At 56.5% G+C, this 26016-nt stretch overlaps 11 protein-coding genes and 1 non-coding gene across 12 annotated transcripts; 6 read left to right on the forward strand and 6 right to left on the reverse strand.

The window, feature by feature from the left end:
* Positions 1-80: 80 nt before the first annotated feature.
* Positions 81-859, reverse strand: SVP26 (erv26 super protein; the record flags this gene model as incomplete). Its single annotated transcript, XM_071056325.1, has 3 exons — positions 81-454; positions 507-740; positions 790-859. 3 exons carry the CDS (start codon positions 857-859, stop codon positions 81-83), a joined length of 678 nt encoding a protein of 225 aa, XP_070912426.1.
* Positions 860-1462: 603 nt separating this feature from the next.
* BUD23 (18S rRNA (guanine1575-N7)-methyltransferase) lies at positions 1463-2358 on the forward strand (the record flags this gene model as incomplete). The annotated part of the gene is made up of 2 exons (XM_071056326.1): positions 1463-1485; positions 1539-2358. 2 exons carry the CDS (start codon positions 1463-1465, stop codon positions 2356-2358), a joined length of 843 nt encoding a protein of 280 aa, XP_070912427.1.
* Positions 2359-2577: 219 nt separating this feature from the next.
* On the reverse strand, positions 2578-4952 carry MFIFM68171_00905 (tyrosinase; the record flags this gene model as incomplete). Its single annotated transcript, XM_071056327.1, has 5 exons — positions 2578-3715; positions 3787-4088; positions 4152-4424; positions 4487-4764; positions 4901-4952. 5 exons carry the CDS (start codon positions 4950-4952, stop codon positions 2578-2580), a joined length of 2043 nt encoding a protein of 680 aa, XP_070912428.1.
* Positions 4953-6319: 1367 nt separating this feature from the next.
* MFIFM68171_00906 (Butirosin biosynthesis protein H, N-terminal) lies at positions 6320-7246 on the forward strand (the record flags this gene model as incomplete). Its single annotated transcript, XM_071056328.1, has 1 exon — positions 6320-7246. The coding sequence occupies one exon, from the start codon at positions 6320-6322 to the stop codon at positions 7244-7246; it is 927 nt and encodes a 308-aa protein (XP_070912429.1).
* A 1998-nt stretch (positions 7247-9244) lies between these two features.
* On the forward strand, positions 9245-9502 carry MFIFM68171_00907 (uncharacterized protein; the record flags this gene model as incomplete). Its single annotated transcript, XM_071056329.1, has 1 exon — positions 9245-9502. One exon carries the CDS (start codon positions 9245-9247, stop codon positions 9500-9502), a length of 258 nt encoding a protein of 85 aa, XP_070912430.1.
* Positions 9503-10553: 1051 nt separating this feature from the next.
* MFIFM68171_00908 (uncharacterized protein) lies at positions 10554-11006 on the forward strand (the record flags this gene model as incomplete). Its single annotated transcript, XM_071056330.1, has 1 exon — positions 10554-11006. One exon carries the CDS (start codon positions 10554-10556, stop codon positions 11004-11006), a length of 453 nt encoding a protein of 150 aa, XP_070912431.1.
* Positions 11007-13253: 2247 nt separating this feature from the next.
* IDH1 (isocitrate dehydrogenase (NAD(+)) idh1) lies at positions 13254-14610 on the reverse strand (the record flags this gene model as incomplete). Its single annotated transcript, XM_071056331.1, has 3 exons — positions 13254-13341; positions 13397-14451; positions 14578-14610. The coding sequence occupies 3 exons, from the start codon at positions 14608-14610 to the stop codon at positions 13254-13256; spliced, it is 1176 nt and encodes a 391-aa protein (XP_070912432.1).
* An 871-nt stretch (positions 14611-15481) lies between these two features.
* MFIFM68171_00910 (Alpha amylase, catalytic domain subfamily) lies at positions 15482-17485 on the forward strand (the record flags this gene model as incomplete). Its single annotated transcript, XM_071056332.1, has 1 exon — positions 15482-17485. The coding sequence occupies one exon, from the start codon at positions 15482-15484 to the stop codon at positions 17483-17485; it is 2004 nt and encodes a 667-aa protein (XP_070912433.1).
* Positions 17486-17658: 173 nt separating this feature from the next.
* Positions 17659-17749, reverse strand: MFIFM68171_t29. The gene is given in 2 exon segments: positions 17659-17694; positions 17713-17749. It is a non-coding gene; the product is annotated as a tRNA-Lys (tRNA).
* Positions 17750-17885: 136 nt separating this feature from the next.
* MFIFM68171_00911 (uncharacterized protein) lies at positions 17886-19014 on the reverse strand (the record flags this gene model as incomplete). The annotated part of the gene is made up of 3 exons (XM_071056333.1): positions 17886-18104; positions 18160-18949; positions 19004-19014. 3 exons carry the CDS (start codon positions 19012-19014, stop codon positions 17886-17888), a joined length of 1020 nt encoding a protein of 339 aa, XP_070912434.1.
* Positions 19015-19937: 923 nt separating this feature from the next.
* Positions 19938-21022, forward strand: MFIFM68171_00912 (uncharacterized protein; the record flags this gene model as incomplete). Its single annotated transcript, XM_071056334.1, has 3 exons — positions 19938-19995; positions 20056-20209; positions 20284-21022. The coding sequence occupies 3 exons, from the start codon at positions 19938-19940 to the stop codon at positions 21020-21022; spliced, it is 951 nt and encodes a 316-aa protein (XP_070912435.1).
* A 989-nt stretch (positions 21023-22011) lies between these two features.
* Positions 22012-24354, reverse strand: PAK6 (Serine/threonine-protein kinase PAK 6; the record flags this gene model as incomplete). The annotated part of the gene is made up of 4 exons (XM_071056335.1): positions 22012-23714; positions 23775-24091; positions 24172-24202; positions 24270-24354. 4 exons carry the CDS (start codon positions 24352-24354, stop codon positions 22012-22014), a joined length of 2136 nt encoding a protein of 711 aa, XP_070912436.1.
* Positions 24355-26016: the final 1662 nt, after the last annotated feature.

The raw sequence follows: 26016 nt of genomic DNA on the forward strand, positions 1-26016 counted from the left end.
CTAATACAACGCCGGTATTCCCTCCCCAAACGCCTATTACAACCAAGTCGTGCGGTAATCATACAGCCAGCTGCAACTGCCTAGAGCCGGTCTTCCGGCCTCTTCCCCGTAAATAAAGCAGTGGTTTCCCCAATCGCCCCGCGGATGGTGTCAACCAGCGCCTTTGCCATGCCTTGGCCGCGCCTCCCAGCGTTTCCTCGGTCCATGCCTCCAGCTCCCATGGCTGACGTCGACGGCTCGTTGCCCATTGTGGGTAAGATGTTGTCGCTCGCCGAGAGGCTGACAAACAGCGCAAAGGGAACCAGCCAGACACACAGACCGAAGTAGGACGCAATCTCGGTGAAGGAGGGAATGTCGGAGGGCGTGTCGTAGTACGAAGCCATGTTCTGGTAAGCACGCTCCTGGTGGTGCGAGAAATATTTGAACCAGACGTAGTGGTTTATCAGGACAAGCACTGTAACATGCGTCAGCCGTTTTCCCGTCTACCAACGGCGCATACTGCCTACCGCACGAGGTCATGAACAACGGGTCTGAGAGCCTGACGAAGGGGAAGCGCCGCATGTTGCCGAGGTAGATAACGTGGGAGAATACCCCCAGCGCAGTTGGGAGGAAGGGGAACTTGTCGACGACGCACAGCAGGAGCTGCAAGGCAATGATGGAATAGATGAGTTTCGTAAGGAAGCGCTTCGCGATAACGGTGTGTTCTTCGACGAGCTCGGAGAGATAGTAGAGCCCCGACGCTACGACAACGTTAGGATGGCTAGAGACATTTCCATGGATGCTGCCTACCTATGGCCAGCGTCATAAAGCAGAAGCCCACGATGGAGCCGAGATATCCAAGGAGCGGTAGAATCCACATTTTGAGTGTCGTACTGGATTCAGTCGGGCGAGCTCATGTCAAGAGCTTTTGGAGGACGTGAACAATCCAGCGGCTTGTGGAAGCTGTTTGCGTGGTCAATTGAACTCTCTTTCCCATGCATGGGCGGCACTACGCGCATCGGTGGGGATGTGGAATGGGAGCTCCCCGAAGGATGACGTCTGGAAGCGTGTCCAGAGCTCGTGTAGCCGGGATCCGGCCGATTGTTGATCCAAGATAAGATAACGTAGCGAAAAGATTAGATAACACTTCCTATCGCCCACAATCTCGATGCGTCCGACAATTTCTGGTGGTCAAGAGTCGGCGAGAATAGCGCATCTAACGAGTTACATTCCGGAATTGTCGCATGTGGTGATTCGGTTGTGACGGCTTATTTATTCTACATCAGAGTGAAATCTGAGGCCATTGCGTTCAGTGCTTCAACTACTACGATAGATCCCTACGACGCTGCAGAGGCCCCACCAAGTTCAAAAATCTCCAAACCCCCCGGGGCGACCAAGAACATACCTTGGTGATCAAGACGGGATAGCGTATTACAATCACTCACTGTCTAGTCCCTTGCGAGACGCCTTCTGCCTCGTCACAATGTCGCGCCCCGAAGACACCCTGTAAGCCCGTCCGCCTGCTCAACCAGCCATCCCACCACAACTGACTCTCGAAGCGCGGCCGACGTCCACTACGACGATGTCGAAGCTCGCAAATACACCACCAGCTCCCGTATCCAGAATATTCAGGCCTCGATGACACGGCGCGCCCTCGAGCTTCTCGATCTCAAATCGCCGAGTCTGATCCTCGACATCGGCTGTGGCAGCGGTCTGTCGGGCGAGATCCTCTCAGACGTGCCCGAAGACGAAGGCGGGCCGCACGTATGGGTAGGGATGGACATCAGCGCGTCCATGCTGGACGTAGCGCTGCAGCGGGATGTCGAGGGCGATCTGCTACTAGCCGACATTGGCCAAGGTGTGCCCTTCCGAGCCGGAACCTTCGACGCCGCCATTAGCATCAGTGCTATCCAATGGCTCTGCAACGCCGAGAACAGCGAGACTTCACCCGCCGGCCGGCTATCTCGCTTCTTCAACGGGCTGTATGCGTCATTAAAACGGGGCGGCATGGCCGTCTGCCAGTTCTACCCCAAGAATGACGTACAGAAACAGATGATCACGTCGGCCGCCGTCAAAGCCGGTTTCGGCGCCGGTCTTCTAGAGGACGACCCGGACACCAAGAACGTCAAAGTATATCTAGTGCTAACTGTGGGTTCGTCAGCCGTGGGCAACAAGGGCGGCGATATCACGGGCGTTGTTGAGGGTATGGACGGAGTCGACGTGGTGGACAATCGGAAGAAGGGCAAAAGCGGCAGGGGCGAGATCAAGAAGGGCAGCAAGGCCTGGATCATCAAGAAGAAGGAGCAGATGGAACGTAAGGGCAAGATCGTCAAGGCGACGTCCAAGTACACGGGGCGGAAGCGTCGGATACAGTTCTAGATCGCGCATTTCCTCTCTGTTTTCCTCTCCCTCTCTGTTGGGGCTGCATACTGGAAAGGCGTTCCTGGGTCTGGCGATAAAGCACCTTTTTTTTTTTTCCGGCCTGCTACATCTTTTATTCCGATTGAAATTTGATACCCATTTTCTTTGCTATATCTCGTGGCTGTCAAAAGCAATAGGCCATCCCCAACCCCCATTTCATCAAATGCAACACCCCCCTCAAATATGCTCCCCGGCCCTCAACCCAGCCGGCTTCCCCTCCGTAATCTCTGGATACACAGTATACTCGCCAGAATAATCGGGCAGTCCGTCCTCATCACCAATCCTCACCTCCGTCGAGGCAACACTCACCTTCAGGCCAGGCACCGCCTCGACGTCCCTCTCCTCGCCGTCAAACAGCGTGACCTTCCACGCCAACTTCTCCCGCAGGTACGGCACGACATCCTCGGGCCGCAGGCTCGTCAGGCCGCTGCCCTCCTCCTCGACGATGTCCTGCAGCAGCGCCGACGTCAGCGGCACCGTGCCCGAGACCATGAGCTCGTCGGCCGCGTCGTCGCGGCACTTGGCGCACGGCGTCGCCTCGCCCGCGGCCCCGCGCGCCAGCACCGACACCCGCCCCACGCAGTTGAACTCGGTGTCCCACGTCGACGCGTCCGCCTCGTCGAACGGCCCCAGGAACACCAGCACGCGGAACGGCTGGCCCAGCCCGTGCTTCTGCACCCGCACGTTGACAATCCAGTCCGTGTACGTGTTGGACGGCGCGAGGTGCTGCAGCGAGGCCGGGATGGGGCCGGTGTTGGTGGTGGTGGTGGAGGGGTCCGGGAGGACGGGGACGATGCTGACTGCCGGTGTGGAGATGAAGGACGCGAGAGATGCGGCGGCGAGCGGCTCCTGGGCCTGCCTGTTCTCCTGCTCTTCGCCGGCGTGTTGGATGGCGCCGCCGTTAGCCTCGATTGCAGCGCCGTTGCTCTCGGCCTTGTCTGGGCCGGCTACCAGCGATCTCACAGCGACGGTGTGCTCCTCCCGCCGCCGCTCGACGTTGGCTACGAAGTTGGCGAATACGTTGGTGCCGTACAGGGCTGTGACTGCGCGCCGGATTGCCGCTTGGTATGTGCGGTAGTCCGGGTACCGCCACTGCTGCGTCTCGGGGTAGGCGTACCCGAACGTGGTCGTGTCCTTGATCTCGGCCGAGGTCCAGAATTTGTTGCCCGACTTGTCCCAGAACGGGGCCAACGGCGTGTCGGCCGTCTGCGTCTCTCCCCCGGTGGCGTTGAATGTCGAGTAGGGCGCCGCGCGCGGTGACATGAAGGTGTCTGGGTGGAGCTCTTGCCAGATGGCCCAGAGCCGGTCGACGTTGCTGGCAGAGGTACAGTAAGTGTTTCGTTCTTCTTCTTGATCCGCGGGAGGATTGATTGACGAGGCACTTACACATGGTGCAACCAGAAGAACGGGTCAAACGATGAGACGTCAAGAGACGACATGTGTCCTCCGCCGCCGGCCCGGTCGTGGATTTCGTTGTGCACGTCCTCGAGGCTGCCGAACTCGCCCGGGCTCGTATTTGGGTCCCATCTGTTGTAACTGAAGGCGTCAAAGTTGGTGTATGACAACAGCAGCAGTCCGATGTTGCTGCGCAGCGAGGCCAGCTCGTTGGCTAGGATGGGGCCGACGCGCGAATCTTGCGACTGACCAAAGCGATTCGGATAACGGACGGTGTTCTGGAAGCGGCTCCACTAAATTACAATGTCAGTCTATTTTGTTACAAGGCGGACTAGGGTGCTTTGAGGACGACACACTTGTGCGGAGAGATCCCCACGGGGCACATTCGCCGGACCGAAATTGAACCGGTACAGCGGGTTGCTGGTCGACTTGGTCTTGCCGTCGATGTCGACTATTTGGATGTTTGGCGAGCTGAGCAGGGTAGGGAATGCCGAAGTTCCCCGGGGCGGCTGGCTTGCCCAGTCAAAGTAAGGGGCTCTGAAGTCCTTGGCCGCCGCGACATATCTGTCGCGAAGGGCACCCGCGGGGAACTGGTTCGCAACTTCCTGGACGGCATTATACAAGGATTGCTGCAGCTGATGTTAGTCTCCGTCTTGCTCTTCTGCGTCGCCGATGTTGACCTGGGACTCGCCTCGTAAAGAGCAAGGTATGGCCGATGCCATGTCAGGAACAGAATGGATGAGTGGGTGCAGTAGCCTCCGAACCCGCTGGTGGTCTGCCAGTTTGTCTGACTGCCGACCCCGTTCCAGGGCTTGTACGGCATTCCATGGATACCAGCGATCTGGTAGTACGAGGTCAACTCTGACTGATCCCGGCCTTCAAGGTTCTTGAGACCCAGGATCAGGAGGTTGAACTGGTCAGGGTAATTCCGCTGGAGGTCGCGGAGCTCCCGGCGAAGGGGAACGGCCCCTATCCGACGTCAGTCAGGGTGGAGCAAGTACCAGAAGATATGAGGCGGGTTAGGAATGGTGTTTATGGCTGTCACGACTGGAGACGCTTCTAGAAACCCATGATGGCCACACAACATGGTGCTAACGAGACTTACCATCTGGCCCAGCAGTAGTGGAAATTCCGGTGATAGGGATGTTGCCGCTCATGGTTGCTCTTGTGCTCTTCGGTGTCGCTTTTATCGGGGGTTCAGGATGGCGTGATGTCTGCTGACTAGAGACGGGCATTCTGGTACACTGAAGGTGGCTACGGCTTCTTTATAGACACATCAACCGCGCACCCTAACGTACTCTCCAGTCAACACCCCTCGCGCCTCCCCCTCCCTTCACCCCTCACATCGAGGCGTAGCCCACGAACCGCGTACCACGCGGTATGCTCAGTTGTTTCCCCTATGGTCGGGCAAGGCTGCCGCCTGTTCCGATCATGGTTGTAGACCCTGGGGGTCTCGGCTCCCATCGCCAGCAGGATGGCGCAGCTGAAGACTGCAGGTGCCGGGATTTCCGCGTGATCTCAGCTTACCTCAATTGCTTTGGATTAGCTGTCGTGGGCAGAGCGTTGGTTAGCTGCATCTTTAGCGTTTCGCTGATCCCATTGAGCGAGCCCACGGCGTCAGGGGCGGACCGTCACTGGCGGTTGCAGCCCCTGGCCAGGGCATCGGTGTGGACCCCTCCTTCAGCCCTACTGAGACAAAGAAGATGCCACTGATGGACACTCGCCCAACCAGTGGCCGGGCCGACCGCCACGGACATGCACGCAGCCAACCTAATTGACTGTTTTATGTCAGTCTAGTAGGGAGGTCAGCAATAAACTCGGATCCGCAGCCTGCATGTAAATTACGCGGCCATCACGGATTGTGGCTACCTACAGCCGCAGCACCCGCAGTTGGTCATCCGTCAACGCAGCTGCGACACCAGTTTGGTTTGTAAATCTAGACCTTCTACACCCGTATTTTTTTCCAATAATTTGTGCAACTTAACAAACCCAGGGCAATATTCCTATGACGTGGTTTGTACAGTACCGTACGTAAAATATAAGAGGGTTATTTGCTCACAGCAACATAACAAATGCATTAGAAGGGCGTCCAGCTTCCTTAGATGCCACTAGGCTCGGGACCCCTAGACTTTCCACGAGGGCACGGTCCGGAAATGGTCCCGGGTAATGGTTGCTTTCCTCTGCTATACTTCGGGGGATCGCCGAGATGCTTTAATAGAACGCATGACCTCCAACTCTCCCCTCTAGGGGCGGACTATCTGACGTCGCAATCTCCATACGTATCGGCCTTCGATAATCTTCTATTTTACTTAACTCCTGCGGGGTGCTGGAAATGTGATTGGCTTTAACTATTCCTAAGAATTCGCTAAGCTATTGATGTATCGTACTTTTCTTGGCCTTGCCAGGGCACTTCCTCTACATATAAGTAGCTGCGGCAACGCATCCCGGGTAAGTCTCCTCGCCGTCTTCACTACCTTCACCTCCGCTATCGAAGGAAAATCCGTCAGCAGATCGAAACTCAACAATGGACCATATCACGTACACCGGCTCCGGCCCGTATTGCTACGCAAACTCGCTAGCTATGATGCTTGGCAAAGCCGCGCCGTCGCCAGCCGTCATCGAATTCGCCACATCCAGTCCGTTCGGAATGCACCTGGTCGGTGGAAGGCTCCCATTTTTCGACCCTTATGGGTGGGACCCAAGCAAAGCTCTCGACGCCTGCCTGGGAGCAGCCGGCTGGACATCTATCCTCGTTGTAGGCAGGGACGCCGATGATGCTCTAGCCCAGCTTAGACAGGCGCTTGAGAAAGGGCCGGTCTTCGTGGGCCCGGTGGACATGGGCCACCTCCGATACCACCCAGATAGCAACAGCCTGAGAGGAGCGGACCACTACCTCGTAGTTCTCCAGGTCTTGGACGGTTGGGTAGAGCTCCACGACCCCCACGGATTCCCGCACGCGACTCTTCCGCTCGGGGATTTCATGGCAGCATGGAAGGCGGCCTCCATCGCGTACGGAGAGCCGTATATGATGCGCACCGGCTTCCGCCGAGTGGAGGAAGTTTCGGAAGAAGACGTTATCCGGAGATCCCTAGCTCACGGCCGCCGCTGGCTTTCGATGGACAACGCACACGACATGCCGCCCGGCTCGGTAGGCAACGGGATGGCCGCTGAACAGTTAGCCACGTTGATCCAGACACAATACGACGCAGAACTACGCGGCCATCTCGTCCACTTCGCGGTTCGCGTTGGCGCCCGCCGCGTCGCCGATGCCGCCACCTGCCTCTCTAGGGTTGGATACGACGAGGCTGCCTGTGTTATGGCGAAGCAGGCGCGCCTCATAGGGTCCCTGCAGTACTCTCTCGTGGAGGGAGATATTCAAACGGCGACGGAAACCCTTCGCACATTAGCCGGCACGTATGAGCAGCTGAGGATTGCACTCGAGGATAGATGATGCGGTGAATGCCGCGGGAAAAGATGTTTCCAGCCGTGTTTCTTTCTCTCTAACTAGGTGCTGGCACAACAACGGAAATTACCAACGCCCAATCCAACCTTCCGGGCGTTTCAGATGCTCATACCCCTAATTAGCTATCTGCTATGCGATATCGAATTCGCTTTGATGGGAGGGACAAAGGTGGTACAGCGCTTCGGGCCTTTTCTTTCCATTAAATCATGTCATAATTATGTCTGAAAATGAAGTTGAAATTACCTAGTATTGCGCTGCAGTGTACCGGAGCATGGCCCCGGCGCAGTATGCCAGTCGCATCCGGGTCATGAACCTGGTTTCTATCTGGCTCGGGAGTAGCAATGATTACTATCAGCTGTTGGCCATTTTGCAATGATATTGCGTTGGGAAGTTGCTCCGGCCGCACCGTACTCGTCTTCTGTAGTCCGGGTTGGCCTGACTGGCGAGTACTCAGGTTCTCCGAGCTGCCGAACGGGGTGAGTTTACATGACGAATACCAATTTCCCTGAACCAACAGTTGGTTTCTGGCTGGGGCGGTACTAATATGACTTCTCAGGGTCATCAGCTGATCCTGGCACTGTATCAACCAGAACGCAGACGCGTCTCCTCCAAGCCGGTGGATGGTACATTTTCCTGCAACACATTCCCCATTTGGCTGGTGGGGTACACAATGGCTATACTCTCAAATGACCGCTTCATCCTGTTGAGTCCGACCTCCACCTCACGCCCGACGCCCGGCTTTTCATTCCGCGAACCGAGGAGCGAAATACTTGACGAGCTTGTATATTCCAATGTAATGTTATAAAACTATGCATTCTCGCTGGAGCTGAAAAGTGCCGGCTGTCCGGGACCCTTAACCCTTGTGATGGCTACCACTGCGCTAAGGCTCGACTGGCTGTGTATGTATGGCAGGAGTAGTAGGGCTGTTGTCGGAATCCGGGGGAAACAACGGGGTAAATAGTTCTGTCATTGGGCTAGTTGTCGGTTTGATACATAGGCACATCTAAGATGTGAAAGTGGATATTGCTACCGGGGAAGGTGATCTAAATGGCACAGGTCCGGGACGGCTGGCATCTTGGGTATCTCACCGAAGGAGGTATCGCCCAGCGGTTTCAAGACAAGAAAGAGGGAGAAACGAAAATCGACTGCGTGACTACATATTTCCTCGTTTGGTGCAGCCGGGAGAAAAGTGCAAAATGTCAGGTTTACCTCGGTTTGGAGGTGATTATATTTTGGTTCCTTGCTTAGCGTGCTCTCTCATAAAACCCAACTCATACACACCACGTGTGTAACCTGGCTGTGTCAACTTTTCTCATACGATTTTGCATATAAAAGTTCCATGTCTGCTTAGAAGGAGTTAGAACTGTTAGCTATGAGGACAAGAAACCGCAACCTTTGAACAACAACGAAGACCAAAAGCTGTCGTTGTTGTGGGAGGGTGAAAACCTGAATCTGGACCTGGTAACTAGTTAATTTTCTTTTTGAGTCGAGATTGCTGACTCAGCAGAGCTTGGGCCACGTGTTGAAGACGCTATCTGAAAAATTAAAACGGTCGCGTACCCGCTCAGATTTTACTAGTGTATTCCGATTCATAACTCCGTTTCCCATCTATACCGTGGTGTGATCCTAACATCGCTTTGTGACCACACACAAGTTCCATTGATGCATCGCTAATCTTGTTCCTAGCCAACCAAACGCGTTTGCGGCCCTCCTCTATTCGTCTTGTGAAGGCGCAGCAGCTGAGTTGCCAACTGGGCATGCGAGGTCGAGCCATTCTCAGAACGCGATTGTCGTCGCCGACCGCTGGGCGCAGGCGCAGGGCTGGACGTGGTGTGCTGTACTACCGGTCGTCACCGAAGCAACTACCGATCCGACCCCGCATAAGTAGCCTGGGGATTCATGTCGAGATCCCGCCGCAACCATCTAACCTGGCCATACTTTGTTCTTGACATACTATGCAGGTAATCGTCACCACTGGTAATAACTATGGATCCCGCCGTAACTGTCGTTGCGAGGACCTACAACAAACTGCCGACTCTGATCGAGGCCAACGAGAAGTTCACGGACCGGGAACCCTTCTTCGCGGCCGTGTCCGGCCTCCTGTCCCAGTACAACTACGGCTTCGGTATCTGCCTCGTTCACGCTCACTGTACCCTTACAGATAGGGAGATCATGCTGTCCAGGGGAGCGATGAGCGAGCCAGTCCTCGCGTCCGAGGCGTCCGCGTACAACCCTGAGCGATAGCTACCGTCTAGGGAGCCTTACGAGTTCACCGTCAGGCCGACCAGAACCCCGCCCCGCAAACTCGTCGCCGCATTCCGCGAGCTGACCCGTGGCAGCGAGGTCCTCGGTCTTTGTTACATCAGCGACGAGGAACAGGAGTTGCAGATCGAGTAGACAGAAGGCAGGAAGAATATAACGCGGCCGCTCACTGAACCGGACCGGGCAGCTCAGGTCGTGGAAACACAGTGGAATCCGGGTAGAGTAGATCCGGTGGTCATAGCGTATGTTATCTTCTGCGAGACTAAGACGACGAAGAGCGGGGGGCAACACACAGGTACCTATATTCTCTTCTAAATACCCTAGTATGCGTATAGCATGAAAGCTGACGGGCCCCACCTAGGCAAGCAGAGCCACGCGAGTTGAGTTGCACACGATATTGTGATTGTATGGATTGAAAGCAAGTCAACCAGTATCAGACGAGTTCTACTTCTTCTTGAACTGTCCAGTTGAAGGTCGGAGTTTTCCCTATGAAACACCCTATACCGATCCTCCTGTATATCTATATTGTCTTTTTAGGCCCAGTTACCCCTTCCAACATCAGGAACGTCTCTCTTATGACCCTGGAATCCATATGCATCCTGGATCGCAACAGGAGGTACTTCGGCCGAACGGCAGACTCTCTTAGCACGGAGTCAAATTGGCCTGTGCATGTCGGGGAAGTGATCCCAGGGCCGGTTCGGTCAGGAATTTTGTCGTTGACCCTGAAGAACATTGGGCTCAGGTGCTCGGTGCCCGGGACCGGTTCCAGAAGTGTCTCCTTCGCCGGCCCTCTCAGCACGAGGTAGACGGCTGTAACGGCCGATATAAACGGCGTGCTATGCCAAGTGACGTTCCATCTGATGACTGACGTATAGTCCTTGACAACGTCCCTCGGAGTCCATCGTATCGTCGATTGCCAGATATCGAAAGCAACCTCCACAGGACAGGCCAGCCACGACCAGGACGGGAGGCTGAGGTTATAGATTGATCCTCCGTCATCGGGAATATTGCCTATCCTGACCTAGAGCAGTCCATGTCCAAACGACCTCTCCTACATACCCAGGATAGGTCGATCCCCGCTGATGTCCTGATAATGCTGTACGACGCCGGCGAGAACTGGCAGCCTATCCTTCCAGAAGGTGAATTTTCTCCTGGAGTACTGCACCATCCAGTCGCCCTAGATCGCCTCGTGCTGTGCCGCCGGGGCACCAGCGTCCAGTCGGCGGAGTTCTCCGACGGCCGCCCTACCCTCGTACAGCACGTCGAATACAGCTCCCGGCTCGGTCTTATAGCAGGTAGAACACTGCCAGTAAAGCTCGGCGCCCATACAGTGAAGGATCCGGCGCAAGAGGATCTGCTCCTGGAACGTCCAGCCCCTGGAACTGAAGACGGTGCGCCTGACCGCATCACGAATATCCCCCTTCTGAACCCTAACCAGCTCGGAGATCTCGCCCAGAGGGCCTCCCCGGACAGCGAAGAGGCCTAGCGGCGTTTAGGAGGTAAGGGCCGGCGGCCCAAGACAGCCCTCACTTCCCTGCAAAGCGTCCGAGGCCGCGATAGTAAACACGCTCCCGGCATAGAAGTCCTTCATTCTAGCCACCTCGGCCTCCCAATCTACAGGATCGCTTGCACTATACACAGCACGTCGATCCACAGGTACCGGATATCCAGGGCCCGAACGATCATAATAGCGTCCAGAAACGTCCGGGGAAGAACGCCGAGCGGGATAACCTTGTAGAAACTATCCAGGTTCTACCTGAGTATTCGGATGGGCGGGGCCGGGCCCCAGCAGTGGCTGTGAGCGACAAATCCTGCATCCGAGGGGGCCGTTACCGTCGTGCTAACGAGTCTACATTCCGATGAGCCGACCTGGAGTAGCCGCCTCGGCAGAAACCGTAATCCTATCGTAGTTACCGGCATATCGCAACGAGCGTGGTTTGCTATACAGCCGTTGAGCCAGGACCGGATAGTAGATAGCTTTTCGGGTATCGAACTTCCTGCAGGTGACCAGATTCCGCAGTTCGAAGGATGCTATAGGGCGACGTATTAGGCGAGGGAAACTTGGAAGGTGGCAGGTGAGTATAGGTACTAGTACCATCAGCGGCTTACAGTTGATTTTACATATCGTAATAGAGAACTCGTCGATGCATAACCTATTATCATATAGTGTCCTCGATTCAACGCGGAGAAGCGCCCATGACACTCTCGAGTCGAAGTTACGGGCTTCTCTCAGGCTCACTGTAATGGGGACCGCGCAAGAGGTCTCCGGGCCATCGTCAGCAACATCTGCGTGACCGGGAAACCCCAGCGACCAGTTGTTTCGGATAACGTCGCACAAGGCGCAGTCGTCGGCCTGATCCAGGAAAGCAGCCGCATCAGGGCAATGAGATCGCATGGTATGCGGCTTGTCATGGATCGGAATCAATTCGGCGGCGCAGAAACGGCAAAGGGTGGCCTCGGCCAGCTGCATCGGGGATATACGGAGTGTAGGCGCTGCTCTGTTGAAACTTTCCAGGTTCGACTTACCATGCACGCCCGGATTCAAGTATTCCGAGTCTGGTGCTGTGTATTACCGTAGGCGACTCCGATACAGATGGGCAATGGACGGTGAAGTGCGACTGCGATAGGTACTTGTAGTAGGGGATCAAGTAGGTATGTTCCATAAACCCCGCGCTGCGCTAGTATACATGGGGCAGTACAAGGCTGTCAGACAGGCGATTCTCGTACAACGGCGGGCCGTGGACACGTCCTTGATCCCAGAAGCGGCCGCGCTTCAAGATGACACAGACAACGATATAGACGGCGGATTTGCGAACGATGTAGCCATGCTAAGGGACTACTATCTCATCACCGCGAATAAGGTTGGGGGCTAGCTTGAGATGCACGGGCTCGTGCAACTGTCGACGAGGAGGTAGCTAGAAGCGTTTGTATAGAAGCCAATAGCGGCAAAGCGGATATAACCACTTTCGGACTAGTGCAGCTCACTACAATACAGGCGTTCAATGATGGGTGTGAACGAAGTAGAATGGGTGACGCCTTCCGGCCTCCGTCGCCGGCGCCGTTTGTAGTCGTTACGGATGCGGCCCGGTCTGGGAACGCGAACGGGATCTTATCCGGCAAAACATCGGGTGAGTGTTGGGTCAGGTTTGCTGAGTCAGCCATTACAGCCGTGCACCAAGCGAGTTTTGCTTGCCGTTCTCGGCCGACATCCCGGCCGACATGAGACCCACTTGATTCCGATAGCTCCGCCGTTTGTCCGCGATCTGCTCGGAGACAATCTAAATGGGCCCGCCATGTGATCCGGATCCACCAGAGCCAAGACTTTCAGAATTGATCCCTGGGCCTTTCTTCAGGTTGGTCCCACTTTTTGTTTGTAAATTGGAGAAGAGAAAGTCAACGTGTTTCGGGGGAAATGATATCGACGTCGCTTCTTCATAACTAAAGCTACATTCCTTTCATAAATAGAGCGCAGCACAAAGGAAAGATAAGTGCCTGCCCTACGGCCACCTCTACTACAGTACATAGGTCCACCGCGTGTCTTCCCCGTCGCTCAGTTTGCCACCAGTCTATGCTGCCTGTCCATCTACCTCTTGTCCTCCGCTTTTGGCGTTCCTCGAGTTGGCTATCTGGTGTTCTATACCACGTATGAAACGAGTCCATAACCGCGGAAGCCCGGGCTAGTTCGGATGATGTACATATACCGCGTTAATCTCGTTCCTCTCACCGGCATTTCTTACAAGGCCCTTTCCATGGAGTCGAGGATCGCCCGAGTGAACTCGTTGTTGGTGGCTTCACCGCCCATATCGCGGGTTCGGACCTTGCTGTAGAAATTGTTAGAGTATGAGCCGTTTGGCCAACAACAAGAGATGAACGTACCCTTGAGCAATAACATCGTAGACGGCGTTGGAGATGCGGTTGGCATGGTCATCGAGGCCGAGGTGGCGCAGGAGCATGGTGCCGCTGAGGAGGAGGGCAGTAGGGTTGGCCTGGTCCTTGCCCTTGATGTCGAGACCGACGTGTCTGCAGCCGGGCTCGAAGACGGCGACGTCACGGCCCATGTTGCAGCCGGGGACGACGCCGGGGCCGCCGACGAGCGCAGCGGCAATGTTGGACAGGATGCCACCGTACAGGTTGGGCATGACCATGACGTCGAACTGCTGCGGCCGGCCGACGCACTGCATCGAGGCGTTGTCGACAATCATGTCGTTGCACTGCAGCTGGGGGTATTCCTTGCCCAGCTTGTGGAAGGTATCGCGGAAGAGACCGTCGGCCAGCTTCATAATGTTGGCCTTGTGGATGCAAGTGACCTTCTTGCGGTTGTTTGCGAGGGCGAAGCTGAAGGCGAACTTGGCGATGCGCTCCGACTTGGCGCGCGTGATGATCTTGAGCGACTCGACGACGCCGGGCACGCTCTGGTGCTCGAGGCCGCTGTACTCGCCCTCGGTGTTCTCACGGATGATGCACAGGTCGACGTTGTCGTGGCGCGTCTTGAGGCCGGGCATGTTCTTGATCAGTGAGATGGAAGCGTAGATGTCGAGCTCCTGGCGCATCGCTACGTTGAAGCTCTGGTGGCCGGACCGGCTGATGGGCGTGTGCAGGATGCCCTTCAAGCCGAGCTTGTTCCTCCTCAACGAGGCGACAGCCTCCTGGAAAGCCTCCTCTGTCCGGCCCGTGGGCGTCGCATCCGACAGACCCGACACCTCGATCTGCTCCCATGTGATGGGCACATTGTCCGCCTTGAAAACCGTCTTGACGCTCTCAGCAACCTCGGCGCCAATGCCGTCTCCGGGAATGAGCGTGACCGTGTATTTGCCACCGTACTTTGTCGGCTTGAAGATGTCGGACTGGACTGTGTGGGAGGGGGCGTCGCTGACGCTGGCGAAGCCGCGGACAACGTTCAGGCGCGAGGGCTGAGCTGCCCTGAGCACGCGCTGCAAGGGAGATTTTGGTGAGCAAAGGCGCTTTGGAAGATGGCATGGAGCAGCTGCTCCGGGGGGGGGGGTTTCTGGAGGGCGATTGACCAACAAGGCAGGACAAAAACGGCTGTTGAGACTTACCTGCGCAGCGCGGGTGGAGTTCCGTGATAGCATCGTGCGGAATTGGGTGGTGAGAAGTGACAATTGGCGTTGCTCTAAGCGGGATGTGATCTTGGGCCGGCGTGTGAGAAGGGTGAAGAGTTGAGGCGAGAAAAGAATGCAAAGGCAAATGCCGCAAAAAAGAGGCAGTAAGGTAATCAACCTGCCTTGTTGGTCCAGCTCTTTTTTCGATCTCCATCGACCCGGGAGATGTGGGTCAAGTTGCACCGAACCCATAAGCCAGAAACCCATGCCACGGCGCTAATCCTGGAAAACTTTTAAGCGTCAGTGGGTGCACAGCCTGTGACGTCTGCAGAGCTGGCGGCGGCACGGAAAGCGGCGGGATTCCTTATCGGCACCGCGAATTGACCATCGCTTTTTGATAAGAATCACACCTTGGGACTCTTCTGATTTCGGACAGCTCGCTCGACTGCCCTGACCCTGCCTGACCTCGCCTGACCTCGCCTGACCTCGCCTGACCTCGCCTGACCTCGCCTGACCTCGCCTGACCTCAACTCACCTCGCACACCGTTCAAAAAGCAGCCACTCTCACATTACTATCACGGTGCATCCTGAGTGAGGGATTGTCACAATGCGCTGTGCTCGACTTGGGCATTCCCATTGGCCAGCGGCCGATGAGGGACTCCGATTGTGTGTGGTCTGGACTGGGTTCTTATTGACTGCTCTGCACTCAGCTCCGTGCAGAAACAGCCACTTATGCCCCTAAATCCGACTATCAAGTTCTGCTTCTTCCGAGGCTTGTCAGCATGGCGCTTTACGCGGCATTTAAACCCCCATTGGGACTCGGCCATGCAAACCCAAGTTCTGTCGGATCTAGCATCTGCGGCGCTGTGTCTGATGTTGGTGGAGCAATCAGAACTTCAAAATGTACCCTGTCGACATCCTCAATCAACGCCATGAGCATTTCGTCCTCTGGGTGCCGGGCGCTTCTGTTTTCCCACCCGTTCTTGTCATTGGCACAAAGAACGACGGTGTTTTTCGCCAGATTGCCAAAGCCCCGCTCAGTCTTTCCGAGCAGGCCAGAGGCCTGTGGACGCTCGATCCGGCTTCCGTCTCGCCAACTCTCGAAGACGGAGTCTACCGCTACTGGTTCGAAGTTCAAGACACATCGCCCGATAAAAGGGGCACAATGCTCGTCACGGACCCGTTTGCCTTCTCCGTCGACTACAGCGTGGCTACGACGGGCAAAGACCGCGGATGGTACCAACCAGCCGCCGTCATCAAATATAGGGATGGTAAGCTCTGGCCTTGCGATGACGACGGCACTGAACTTCGCCCGCCTAGCACTCCAGATCAAGCCGCTCTTCCCAGCAACAACCAGATCGTCATCTATGAGCTTCCTACCTCCTGGGCCAAAGTTGGAGACGATTCGCGTGGAGTCGACGTCGACGTTGGGACCTTTGCCGATGTGCTCGCCCTCTTCGACACTTCCGTGGCAGGCGGTCGTTTCGCCTCTGTATCTGCGGTCCGCCATGGAGCTATTCTGGCAGAGCTTGGCATCAATGCGCTCGAGCTCCTTCCGGCCGCAGACGGAAAGATCAAGAAAGAATGGGGCTATGCAACAGCCCATTACTTCGCAACCGACCAGGACCTGGGCTCGTCATCTGACCTGCGACGTCTCGTCGATAAGATCCACTCGCAGGGCGTCCGTCTCTTCGCAGACGTGGTCATGGCCTTTGGACATGACCCCTATATCTACATCGACTTCAGTAATTTTCATCTGCTGCCATATTTGGAGCGGGACAACCCGGATAGCTATCAGTCGCATGCCAACGGAGTGTTGAGGGACGCTTATGGCGGGAATTCATGGCGATATATCAGAACGGTCCAATCCTACGACCCGGAATCGGGAGCCGGCAACGTGGCAGTTCACCCGTCTTGGGTTTTCCACCGCGCACATCTCACCAGATGGATGACGGATTTCGGCGTCGATGGGCTCCGGCTTGACAGCGTGAACAACGTTGCAAACTATGACTTTGTGCGGTCCTTCAAGGAACGGGCATGGGAGCTCTACAATGCCAGATATGGCTCCTCTGCTGATCCGAGCAAGTTCCTGGTCATCGGTGAAGAGCTCTCCATGCCCGTTTCCATGGTCCATCAAGGCGTCGTCAATGCACTCTGGAACGAGCATTGGCAAGGGAGACTCCGGGCAGCCATCCTGGGCAGGTCGGCGGGCGGCGATAACTTTGAGGGTAATGTCAGGAAGGTCGTGAACTGTACGCTGGACAACCTGGACGGCACACACTTTACCGACGGCGCGCAGGCCGTCAACTACATCACCTCGCATGACATCGAAGGTCACGACAAAGAGAGGCTCTACAACTACCTCGACAATAACGGCATATGGGACGTTGAGAAGAGGGCCAAGTTGGCGTTTGCGCTCCTTCTGACCAGTGTTGGCATCCCCATGATCTTCGCTGGCGAGGAGTTTGCCGACCAAATGGACCGCAGCGTCGACATGAGCAAGAAGCAGACCGATCCTGTCAACTACGCGCGGAAGAACGACGGAGGGTGGCGCCAGGCCTTGTTCGAATATGTGGCAAACCTGGTCAAGTTCCGAACAAAGTGTCCCGCCTTAGGCGAAAATTACACGGACTTCTTCCACGTCGACCAGAGCCACGGGAGGAAGATCATGGCATGGTGTAGAGGTCGGCCAGGCGATGGCAGACAGCCGGTGATTGTCGTTGCTAACTTCAGTGATGAGGGTACGCCTGGCTCTGAGTACGTAGTTCCCAACTGGCCTGACAAGGACAAGAGCGGCTGGCGGGAGATTTCTCAGGGGAGGGACGTCCCATCAGAGTGGGTTAGACGGGAGCCATTGCTGCCGTGGGAGGCCAAGATTTACACACGCTGGGCTGGGGTTGTCTAAAAGTCGAGGGGCTCATGGCGGAAAAAAGGGGTAAACGGAGAAAAAAAAAAAAAAAAAAAAGGCTACTCGGACCCCTCATATTGGGATGCATTTTTTTCGTAGGAGGAAAAAAAGGACGCAACATGGAATTGGAGAGGAAAAAATTTCATCGATTCAATCGTCGACGGGAATTGAGCCCGACGTGGGGGTCGAACCCACAACCTTGAGATTAAATTTCGGAGAACCCTTAAGAGTCTCACGCTCTACCGATTGAGCTAGCCGGGCAGGCTGGCTGATTGCTGAGGCTGAGTCCCAGCCTCCACATAAGCAGAGACCCCTTCAATACTCCTTCCTGAAACTTCCATCACCCCCTAACTATGAACCCCATGTGTAACCTGAATCGCTCCATTTTTACTAACCTTCAAAGCTTCTTGAACTCAGTGTCCCTGCGGAAATTCCATCCTCCATCAGCTGACACAAGCTCATACCCCAGCACGCCCTCAATGAACGCCGCCACCATGGGTGTGGTCACATGAAACTGGTTGCTGTATCTGGTGTTCTCGGTGCTGAGAAACAACCGGTCGTACATCTCGCCCAGCCCAAAGGCCGATTGTTTAAGGTTCACTTGGACACCGGGCGGCTGTGACCATCCATGTCAGCACTTGGGCAGTTGGCCGAGGAGAGAAAGCGCTTACACTGGTTGTGTCGTTGTGGTTCACGCGGCACCACCTCTTCAGATAATCTGCTATTAACTGCAGAGATGGACTGTGGCTGCCTTGCAGCTCGATGTGATTGTTGTCGGCGTGCATGATGAGGTAGTACGGAGGTTGGAGGAACAGCAGGTCAGGCCTGGGCAGAGAGGCCAAGCTGGGAAGGAACTCGACCTTGGCTCGGGGTGCCCGCACCCGCCCACTCCACGGCTGCTCAACCACCCCTACCTTGCCCGTCTCGGTGTCTACCTCCACGCCGGCCCAGTCATCGGCATCGGCACCGGTACCTGCACCCGCCGTCCGGTCCGGCAGTTGGGACTTCTCGGCCTCGTCGAAGCACGCCAGAAGGCCCCCGCGGAACGTGGGGAACAGCTCAGCGGGCTGGTGGATCGCCCTCCTGGGTAGGTTGATGACGAAGCCGCCACGCCGCTCGGACCAGGCGGTCGACGCCGTGTCGGAGCTGGCAACATCGACAAAGACCTGCATCCGCACGGGGACCTTCTCGAGCACCGTCTCGGTCCATGCCTCGTGCGCCGAGTCTTCCTCGAGCAGCTCGGCCATGCTCTTGGTCCAGGCCAGGACGCATCCGGCAATCACTGCGACGAGCTGCCCCTTGTCCGGGTAGAAGCTGTCGAGCTCGGCGGCGAGCAGATGCCATTCCGGTTCCACGACGACGCTGTGGCCAAGAACGCCCTGCAGGTCCCTCAGGGCCGTCTGTAGTGGGCCATCTTCCTTGGCCCACACGTCGCGGATGCCGATTTGGACTTTGAGCGGCCTGTGGTTGGGTTAGTCCCTACTAGGCCGTGTGACAGGGTGGTCGGATGCTTACAACGAGGGCATGGTTCTAACGTGGTACGCTTCTCTACGGGTTGAACGAGTCTTGACCCATCTGGTTCTCGGCAAGCTCACTTCGTTCGCTATTGCTTGTGTACGGGCTACGGTCCCGCCCTTTTTAAGCTGTTTGGTGAGGCAGCTCGTCTTGGCAGAATGAGATTGGGGAACCCCTGAAGCTGTCGCAAGTAAACATCGTGCGGCGCAGAGCTGAAGGCGGGGGTATGGCTTGGCGAAGTAGGCATCCCGCAAGACCCAACCTAAAACTATCCTAATGGAGACAACACATTGCCGTTAGTTAGGGTACCACGGCTACGGTATTTACCGTCTCACTTTCTGCGTTTTGGTGATGGACTCGCCGTCTCATTCACTGAGGCCTCCCCTAGGCGCGTAACGCGTTCCGGACTGTGCCTGCAAGGGGGACGACCCATTTCCCCAGACACACTATCGTTCGCTAGCCAGCCCAACCCCGCTCTCCAGACAAGATCGTGAGGACGGCCATCTCATTTCCACAATGGCAGCGGTGAGCAGCTTTCGGACCCCTTCTTGGCACCAAGGCAGATGCATAGACCATGGGCTGAAAGGTCCTTCTGTGACTCGCTCCAGATCCCAGCATCCGCTTAATCTTTCCTGTCGCGACTACCAGTGCGATGGTGACACAGTAACACCAACCAGACTGCATTGCTGCTGGGCCGCAGGACGCGGGATGGCCCCTTGATCGTGCCTAACGGAGGGGTTCCCTTCAGCCCTACACTCGAGTCTCAGAACACGAAGCTAGGTGTCAAGGGACAGCTGGGCATGTTTGGCATCTGGGATATAAAGAGGAGATGGTTGGCCGCAGATGATGGTTAGAAGTCCTACCATCAACCACTTTGCATCTCCAAGTCTTTTACACACGAACCCTCGACCGCACGCCACTTCCAACCGCCATCATGGATGTTAACCGTCTTCCCCCTGTTGAGAAGCTCCCTCTTGCGGTGCGCAAGGACGGTAAGCGCATCGACACCGCCTTCGTAGCGCTTGAGCTTTCAGGCTGACATCTCTGCACAGTCCGCGACGAATGGGAGAACAACAAGGCCGATCTGGAGAAGCAGCTCTCCGATCTCATGGGCACCCAGTGGACGATTGACATCAACCCTCTGGCAGTGTGGCCCTACCACAACGACGGCTACGCCAAGGAGTCTCTCGGGAGCTGTATCAAGAAGTACAGGATGCTTCCCCGGGACCCGCAAAGTCCTGCAAGTAGAACCATGCTAACCACGAGAAACCCGGTCCCAGCTACGTCGAGGGCGCGCTATACCAGCTCAAATACGTCTCGGGCAGGAACGGCGACGCCGACTTCCTTGACGAGGTCAACGCCATCTGCCACGCGCGCGTGCTGACGCTCGAGTTCGACGACGCGGACCCGCCGCGCTTCCGCACGGGCGGGTGCGACGTGCGGGACGGCCGGCTGCGCATCCTGTTCGGCGCGACGGGGCTGGGCATAAACATCCACCACTGCCTGGACGAGTCGACGCTGCTGGGGGCGCTGAACGCGGCGCCGAATGGCGCGCCGCTGTCCTTCGCGGCGCGCAACGACATCCGCAACGAGTACGACCCCAAGATCGGCGCGGTGCGCAAGGAGATGGCCGAGATGCTGGGCAAGGCCGAGGAGCAGATCACGCTGAACCCCAACTTCGAGGCCAGCTTCGCGGCGCTCGCCGCGGCGGCTAAGGCGGGCAACAAGGACCTGCGCGACGACTGGGAGGGCAACCTGGGCGGGTGGACGCTGCGCTACTTCGAGGCGCTGGCGTACCAGATGAAGAGCATACAGGTGGGCGAGGACGAGATGGTGCGCGAGGGCCTGCTCGAGGCCGTCAGCACCAACGAGTACGTCTTCCGCGTCGTCGACAAGCTTAAGTACGACTCGTACTGCGAGACCGACATCGAGGATGGCGTGCTGTACCTGCAGTGCACCCCGTCCAAATGGGGCGTCAACATTGATCATGTTGCCCAGAAGCTGATGGATCGGTTGTGAAGAGGGGGAGCGCAAAGGGACCTTGGGAAAACAAGTATATGCGTCAGAGTAAAAAAATCACCAGCCATGAGAATGTTGTATAATGGGAACGATCCTGTCTAAGATCAAGCGTCTTCCGGCGACCTCGGTGAAGTGCTCTTCATGTATGGTAGGCTACACCGAAGCTGTGCCATCCATGCTATTCCGCCGATTCTATAAGCCATGTTAAACGACGCTAGAGTGTCAAACAAACACACACGATATCAAGTAGAAGACTTACCGTCTGTCCCTTTGCTTACACAAACTTAAGCAACAGCAACGGACGTGCAACTGAAATAACCAGCAATGACGACGAGAATCCGCGCGCCGCATGCTCACCTTCTTGCTCCTCCAGCAAAAGGATTCAACTTGGCAAATCCATCCTGCAAATGACTCTAAAGACATCGACAACAGGAGGATCTTGCATCACACCCTCCAAGACCCGAATAGCAATAGCAACAACAAAAGAAAAAATAGTATAAATTCTCTCCCATAAGTACACCCGAAAGCCGCCAAAACCTTCCGATCCCGCGCCGCCCGAGATACACCCTGCGTCGTTACTAATCATGGGTATCTTGACTCGTCGCTCCCGTGGCTGGCCTCAACAGTACGTCGTCCAAGTAAACACCGCCCAACGCCTCCATCGCCGGCGGCCAATATCGAGACAGTGCTGCACCCAATCATTTCCCGGGGTAGTTGCGGCGGCACGAGTCCACGTAACCACCCGCCGACGCTCCCGCCGGCCGGCATCTTCGCCAAGCCCGCCGGGCGTCGCCGGGGCAACCAACACCCCCAGCGAGCAACAGCCAGCCGATCGCTCCATACTAGAGAGCAAAGCGCCACGCAGTAGCAGTGATGCGATGCAAAATCCCATCCGTCATTGAGAGCGTCGCTCCGTCTAACCAATCCCCTCCTCCGGGGCACAGATCCTCACCCCCAGCCAATCCCCACCCAGCATAGAAGGACCAATCTCAAACCCCCTGGCCTTCCTCTTCATCAAGCGGCTCAACCCGCACCAAAATCTCCTCCAACAAGCCTTCCAGGAAGGTCCCCACATCCTTCCCCATCCCCACCGGCTCCGCCTTGTCAAAGTGGTCGATCTCCTTGCACACGTGCGCCAGCTTGTACACCAGCTTGCGGATCTTCTCGTGCGCCGCCTCGGCGCGCTGCTGCTTCGGCGTGACGGGCGGCGGCGGCGGTGGTTGTTGCGCCATCGAGGACATGCTCGGCTTCTCCGGGCGGTAGAGCTGTTGCAGGTTGATCTGCCTGCGCTTCAGCGCCTCCTCCAGGGCCGGGAAGATGACGTCGTTGAGGGCGTCGAGGTCCCCGTTCGGGTTGGCGGGCGCTGGGGTGGGAAAGGAGAGGGGATTTGACGAAGAGGAGGAGGAGTCGGGGCCGCTACCGCTCGATTGGCGGGGAAGTTCTTTGGATATGAGGGGTTGGATGTTTTGAGAGGAATAGGACGGCTTGTGTTGTTGGTGCTGCAGGTATGATGGCTGAGAAAATCCTGGCGGCGGTTGCAGCTGGGTTGTGGCCCGTTGCAACGGCGATGGTTGCTGTTGGGCGGGTCCTCGGAAGGGCGGGATCTCTGGGATTTTCATCGAGGCTAATGTTGACGAGGATGATTTTGACTGCAATGGGGGGTGCTGATTTTGGAAAAGATTAGGTTGCCCCCGGCTGCTGCGCTGAATGGCTGAGCCGAGATTCATCACACCCATCTCTCGTTGCAGCTGCTCCTGGAGGACGCGATCATAATCCGGCGAGCCGCCTTGAGGAACAGGCGGCATGGGTTTTGACATGAGAGACGCCCGGGGCGTTTCGGGTTCTGGGACCTGTTTTTGCGGCGAGCTTGGCAAGGGGACTCTGCTCGGCGAAGGAGCGGCGACGGCTGGCGCCGGCACTGGTTTCCTTTGGGGCGACATTTGCCTAGATGTGCCCCCAGTCACCGGCTTGAGTGTATCCCTGGTATCTGTAGCGTATTTCGTCGGGCTGGCCTCGCGTCTCCTCTCGCCGTAGTCGTCCGAACTCTCTAATGTCCTGGCCGACCTGGCGTTGGTCGCCGATTCGCCCATTGGGTTCAGCAAGCCTGGCCTGTGGACGACGTTGCCGCGGTCCCCAACCAGACGTACGGTTCCGAAATCCCACATGTCCTCATCGACAGGGTTCTGGTTCTCGGACTGGTCCGTGTCATCCCCTTCGTAGTTCTCCTCATCGTCCTGCTTGTGGTTGACGGCCCACCGGTTGTACCGCTCAATCAGTTCGGTCAGGCAGCTCGTCTTCTTCGCCCTCCTGATGAAAGGGTGCTTGAGCAGCTCTCTTGCCGACGGCCGATCCTTGGGGTCGCGCTGTAGACACAGCTCGATAAACTCCTTGAAGGCTTTGGTAAAGTTGCCGTCGAGCCGTGGAGGCGCGTTCTTGGGGATCAAGAAGAGCACCTTCATGGGGTGAATGTCGGCGTATGGAGGCTCGCCGTTGGCAAGCTCCAGTGCCGTTATTCCCAGAGACCAGATGTCTGCCTTGTGATCATAGCCGCTCTGCTTGATCACTTCAGGCGCCATCCAAAACGGGGTGCCAACGAAGGTGTTCTTCTTGGTCATGGTCGCCGATAGCTGGCCAGAGACGCCAAAGTCGGCTAGCTTCACCTGGCCGTTGGCGGCGAGGAGGACGTTGGCCGCTATTCAAGGTCAGCAACGGTCAATGGGAGTTCATCATGCCGCGAGGTCCCCCTCCGTACCTTTGACATCCCGATGCAGCTTCTTGTCCGAGTGCAAGTAGTCCAAGCCAAGCAACAGTTCTCGGACGATGATGGCAATGTAGTCCTCACCAATCAGCCCGGGCTTCATCAGGTCGGCACAGCTGCCGCCGGAGCAAAACTCCATGACGATCCAGAGCTCCGCACCCTTGGCGTAGGAGCCGTAGTACTTGGTAACGTAGGGCGACTGGAGCTCGGAGAGGATGGCAATCTCCTGGATGATGTCCTCCACTTCGTCCTCGGCGCTCTCAATGTCAATAACCTTGATGGCAACCGCCTGGCCAGTGCGCTTGTCCACGCTAACTGGATATCAGCAAATTGGTATTCAGCGACGGGAGCGAGGTCAGGATTTGGCCCGAAAGCGTGTGGGGATATATACCCTTTGTAGACCTTGCCAAAGCTGCCACCACCTGTGCTACTCATCAGTTGCGAGTCCTTCCACGGCGTGGAGGGCGTTGGGCCACTCAAAGAACGAACCGATGCAGTATTCTTTGGTATATAGCAGCCCCGGGTCGAGCGACCCCTCGGCGTCGTCGTATTCACGGTTCTCGCGGTCCGCCATGATGCTGCGCTCTTATCCCTTCCTTGGCCGGGACGGTGTCAAGAAACGTGGTCGCTGCCGACAACAGACGAGCAATTCATGTGCTCCAGTGGCTTCTCCACTGTCTAAAGCTCTTTGCGAGGATCCGGGGAAGACAGCGGGGCGTTGGTCTTGTACAGAGCAACGGGATCGAAGACGTGCGCCGAGCTCTAGGAAACCGCGGGGGATTGGTCGATTTAGCCGGTGCGACGGGGAAGAGCACTAGCTGCAGTCCGGTTGCCAGGTCGGTAGGATGGAACCGGCGTGGTTGGCAAAGAAGCAAGGGAGGGGAAGTGATACTGCGTACTTGCAGAGTGGCAGCTGGTGAGCTTAGCGATTCGTCAAGCGGAGGATCTGCGATTGCCCTGGCAGGAAGAGCGATAGGGCGTGAGGGTGTAAGTGGCGTGCATGTGCATGTGCTGCTGTACCTCTCTGTGCGATCTGTGATTGATGGTCGAGCGACCAGGACAGGACAGGACAGCTGTGGATGGGAAGGCGGATTGAGGGGCTTCTGAGGTGATGTTCGGTTCAGTGGGTGTCGCTGTGTTGGTGCAGCGGGTGCCGGCAAAAACACAAGGGAAGTGTCTTCTGTGCTGCACCTGCGTCACACAGGTCGAGTTGTGCTTGGTTGCTAGTCAAGGCTGCCTGGGAGCTGTGTGGGGTTGAGGAAAACAACGGCGGCCCAGGGCGCTTTTGTTTACTGCACCCCGGCATGGGCCCCGGGCCCCGCTCCCCGCTCGTCCCAGCTGGCTGTCAGGGGTAAAGCCCACTTTTAGGGCAACCGCCTCGCTGTCACCCTCCACGAGGACGCGGGAATCTCCAGTGCAAACACCACGAATCAGAAGAAGCGCCGAGACGATGTCTCTTGTTTCAGTCCAAAGGCGAGGTGGACTGTATACTGGTTCGCCGTCGAACGCAGATGCGCACCACGCATCGATGGCGGCTGCTACATGAATCACCCCGAGTCAAAGTGTCCCCCAAGCAAGTTGATATGCAGAAGATAATAAATCGGTATCTACCAGAGCTCTTGTTTCCTTTCGATATTGTACCAGGTCCTGCCCTCAGTTTTCTAACGCAACCAAATCCTGCTTTGAAGGGCGGTAACATTTATTTTATTTTGTTTACATAATTGGTTTCATCCAATAGTTAGGACCAAAAATAACAGCACCATCAGCAGCGCGGACGGGCTGGGGACAATGGCGGACAATTTCCAATCTACGCTGTTCGGTGTTGACTTCCCGCTTTTGAATTCCCACTGTCTTGAACAAAATGCAGTGTAACTGCAGCTCCGCCAATCGAGCTTCAGCTGCAACTCATTTTGGACAGACCCAGACACTTGCTCTTGCCTTCTCTCGAACGAACTTTGTTTCTCCTCTTGCTAGCCTGGTATTAATAACATTTATTCTAGGTTTGTTTCTATGGATCTGGTTGGTTACCGAGTTTAATGTTCCGGATTTGCGCTGCGGTGTGTTTGGTGAGACTGCGGGGAAGCCGGTTTGATTGGGTATCAGCTCAAGATCTTTAAAATACAATAATACCACATCACGGCCGCAACCACGCAGTCGATCTTCCCACCCGTTCAGCCTGGCCGAACGGGACCACTCGAGTCATTACTTGCATGGCATCTTTTCATGACGAATAAAA

The sequence above is a fragment of the Madurella fahalii genome, assembly GCF_045866475.1.
Source record: "Madurella fahalii IFM 68171 DNA, scaffold_1, whole genome shotgun sequence".
Classification (NCBI taxonomy): Eukaryota; Fungi; Ascomycota; class Sordariomycetes; order Sordariales; genus Madurella; species Madurella fahalii.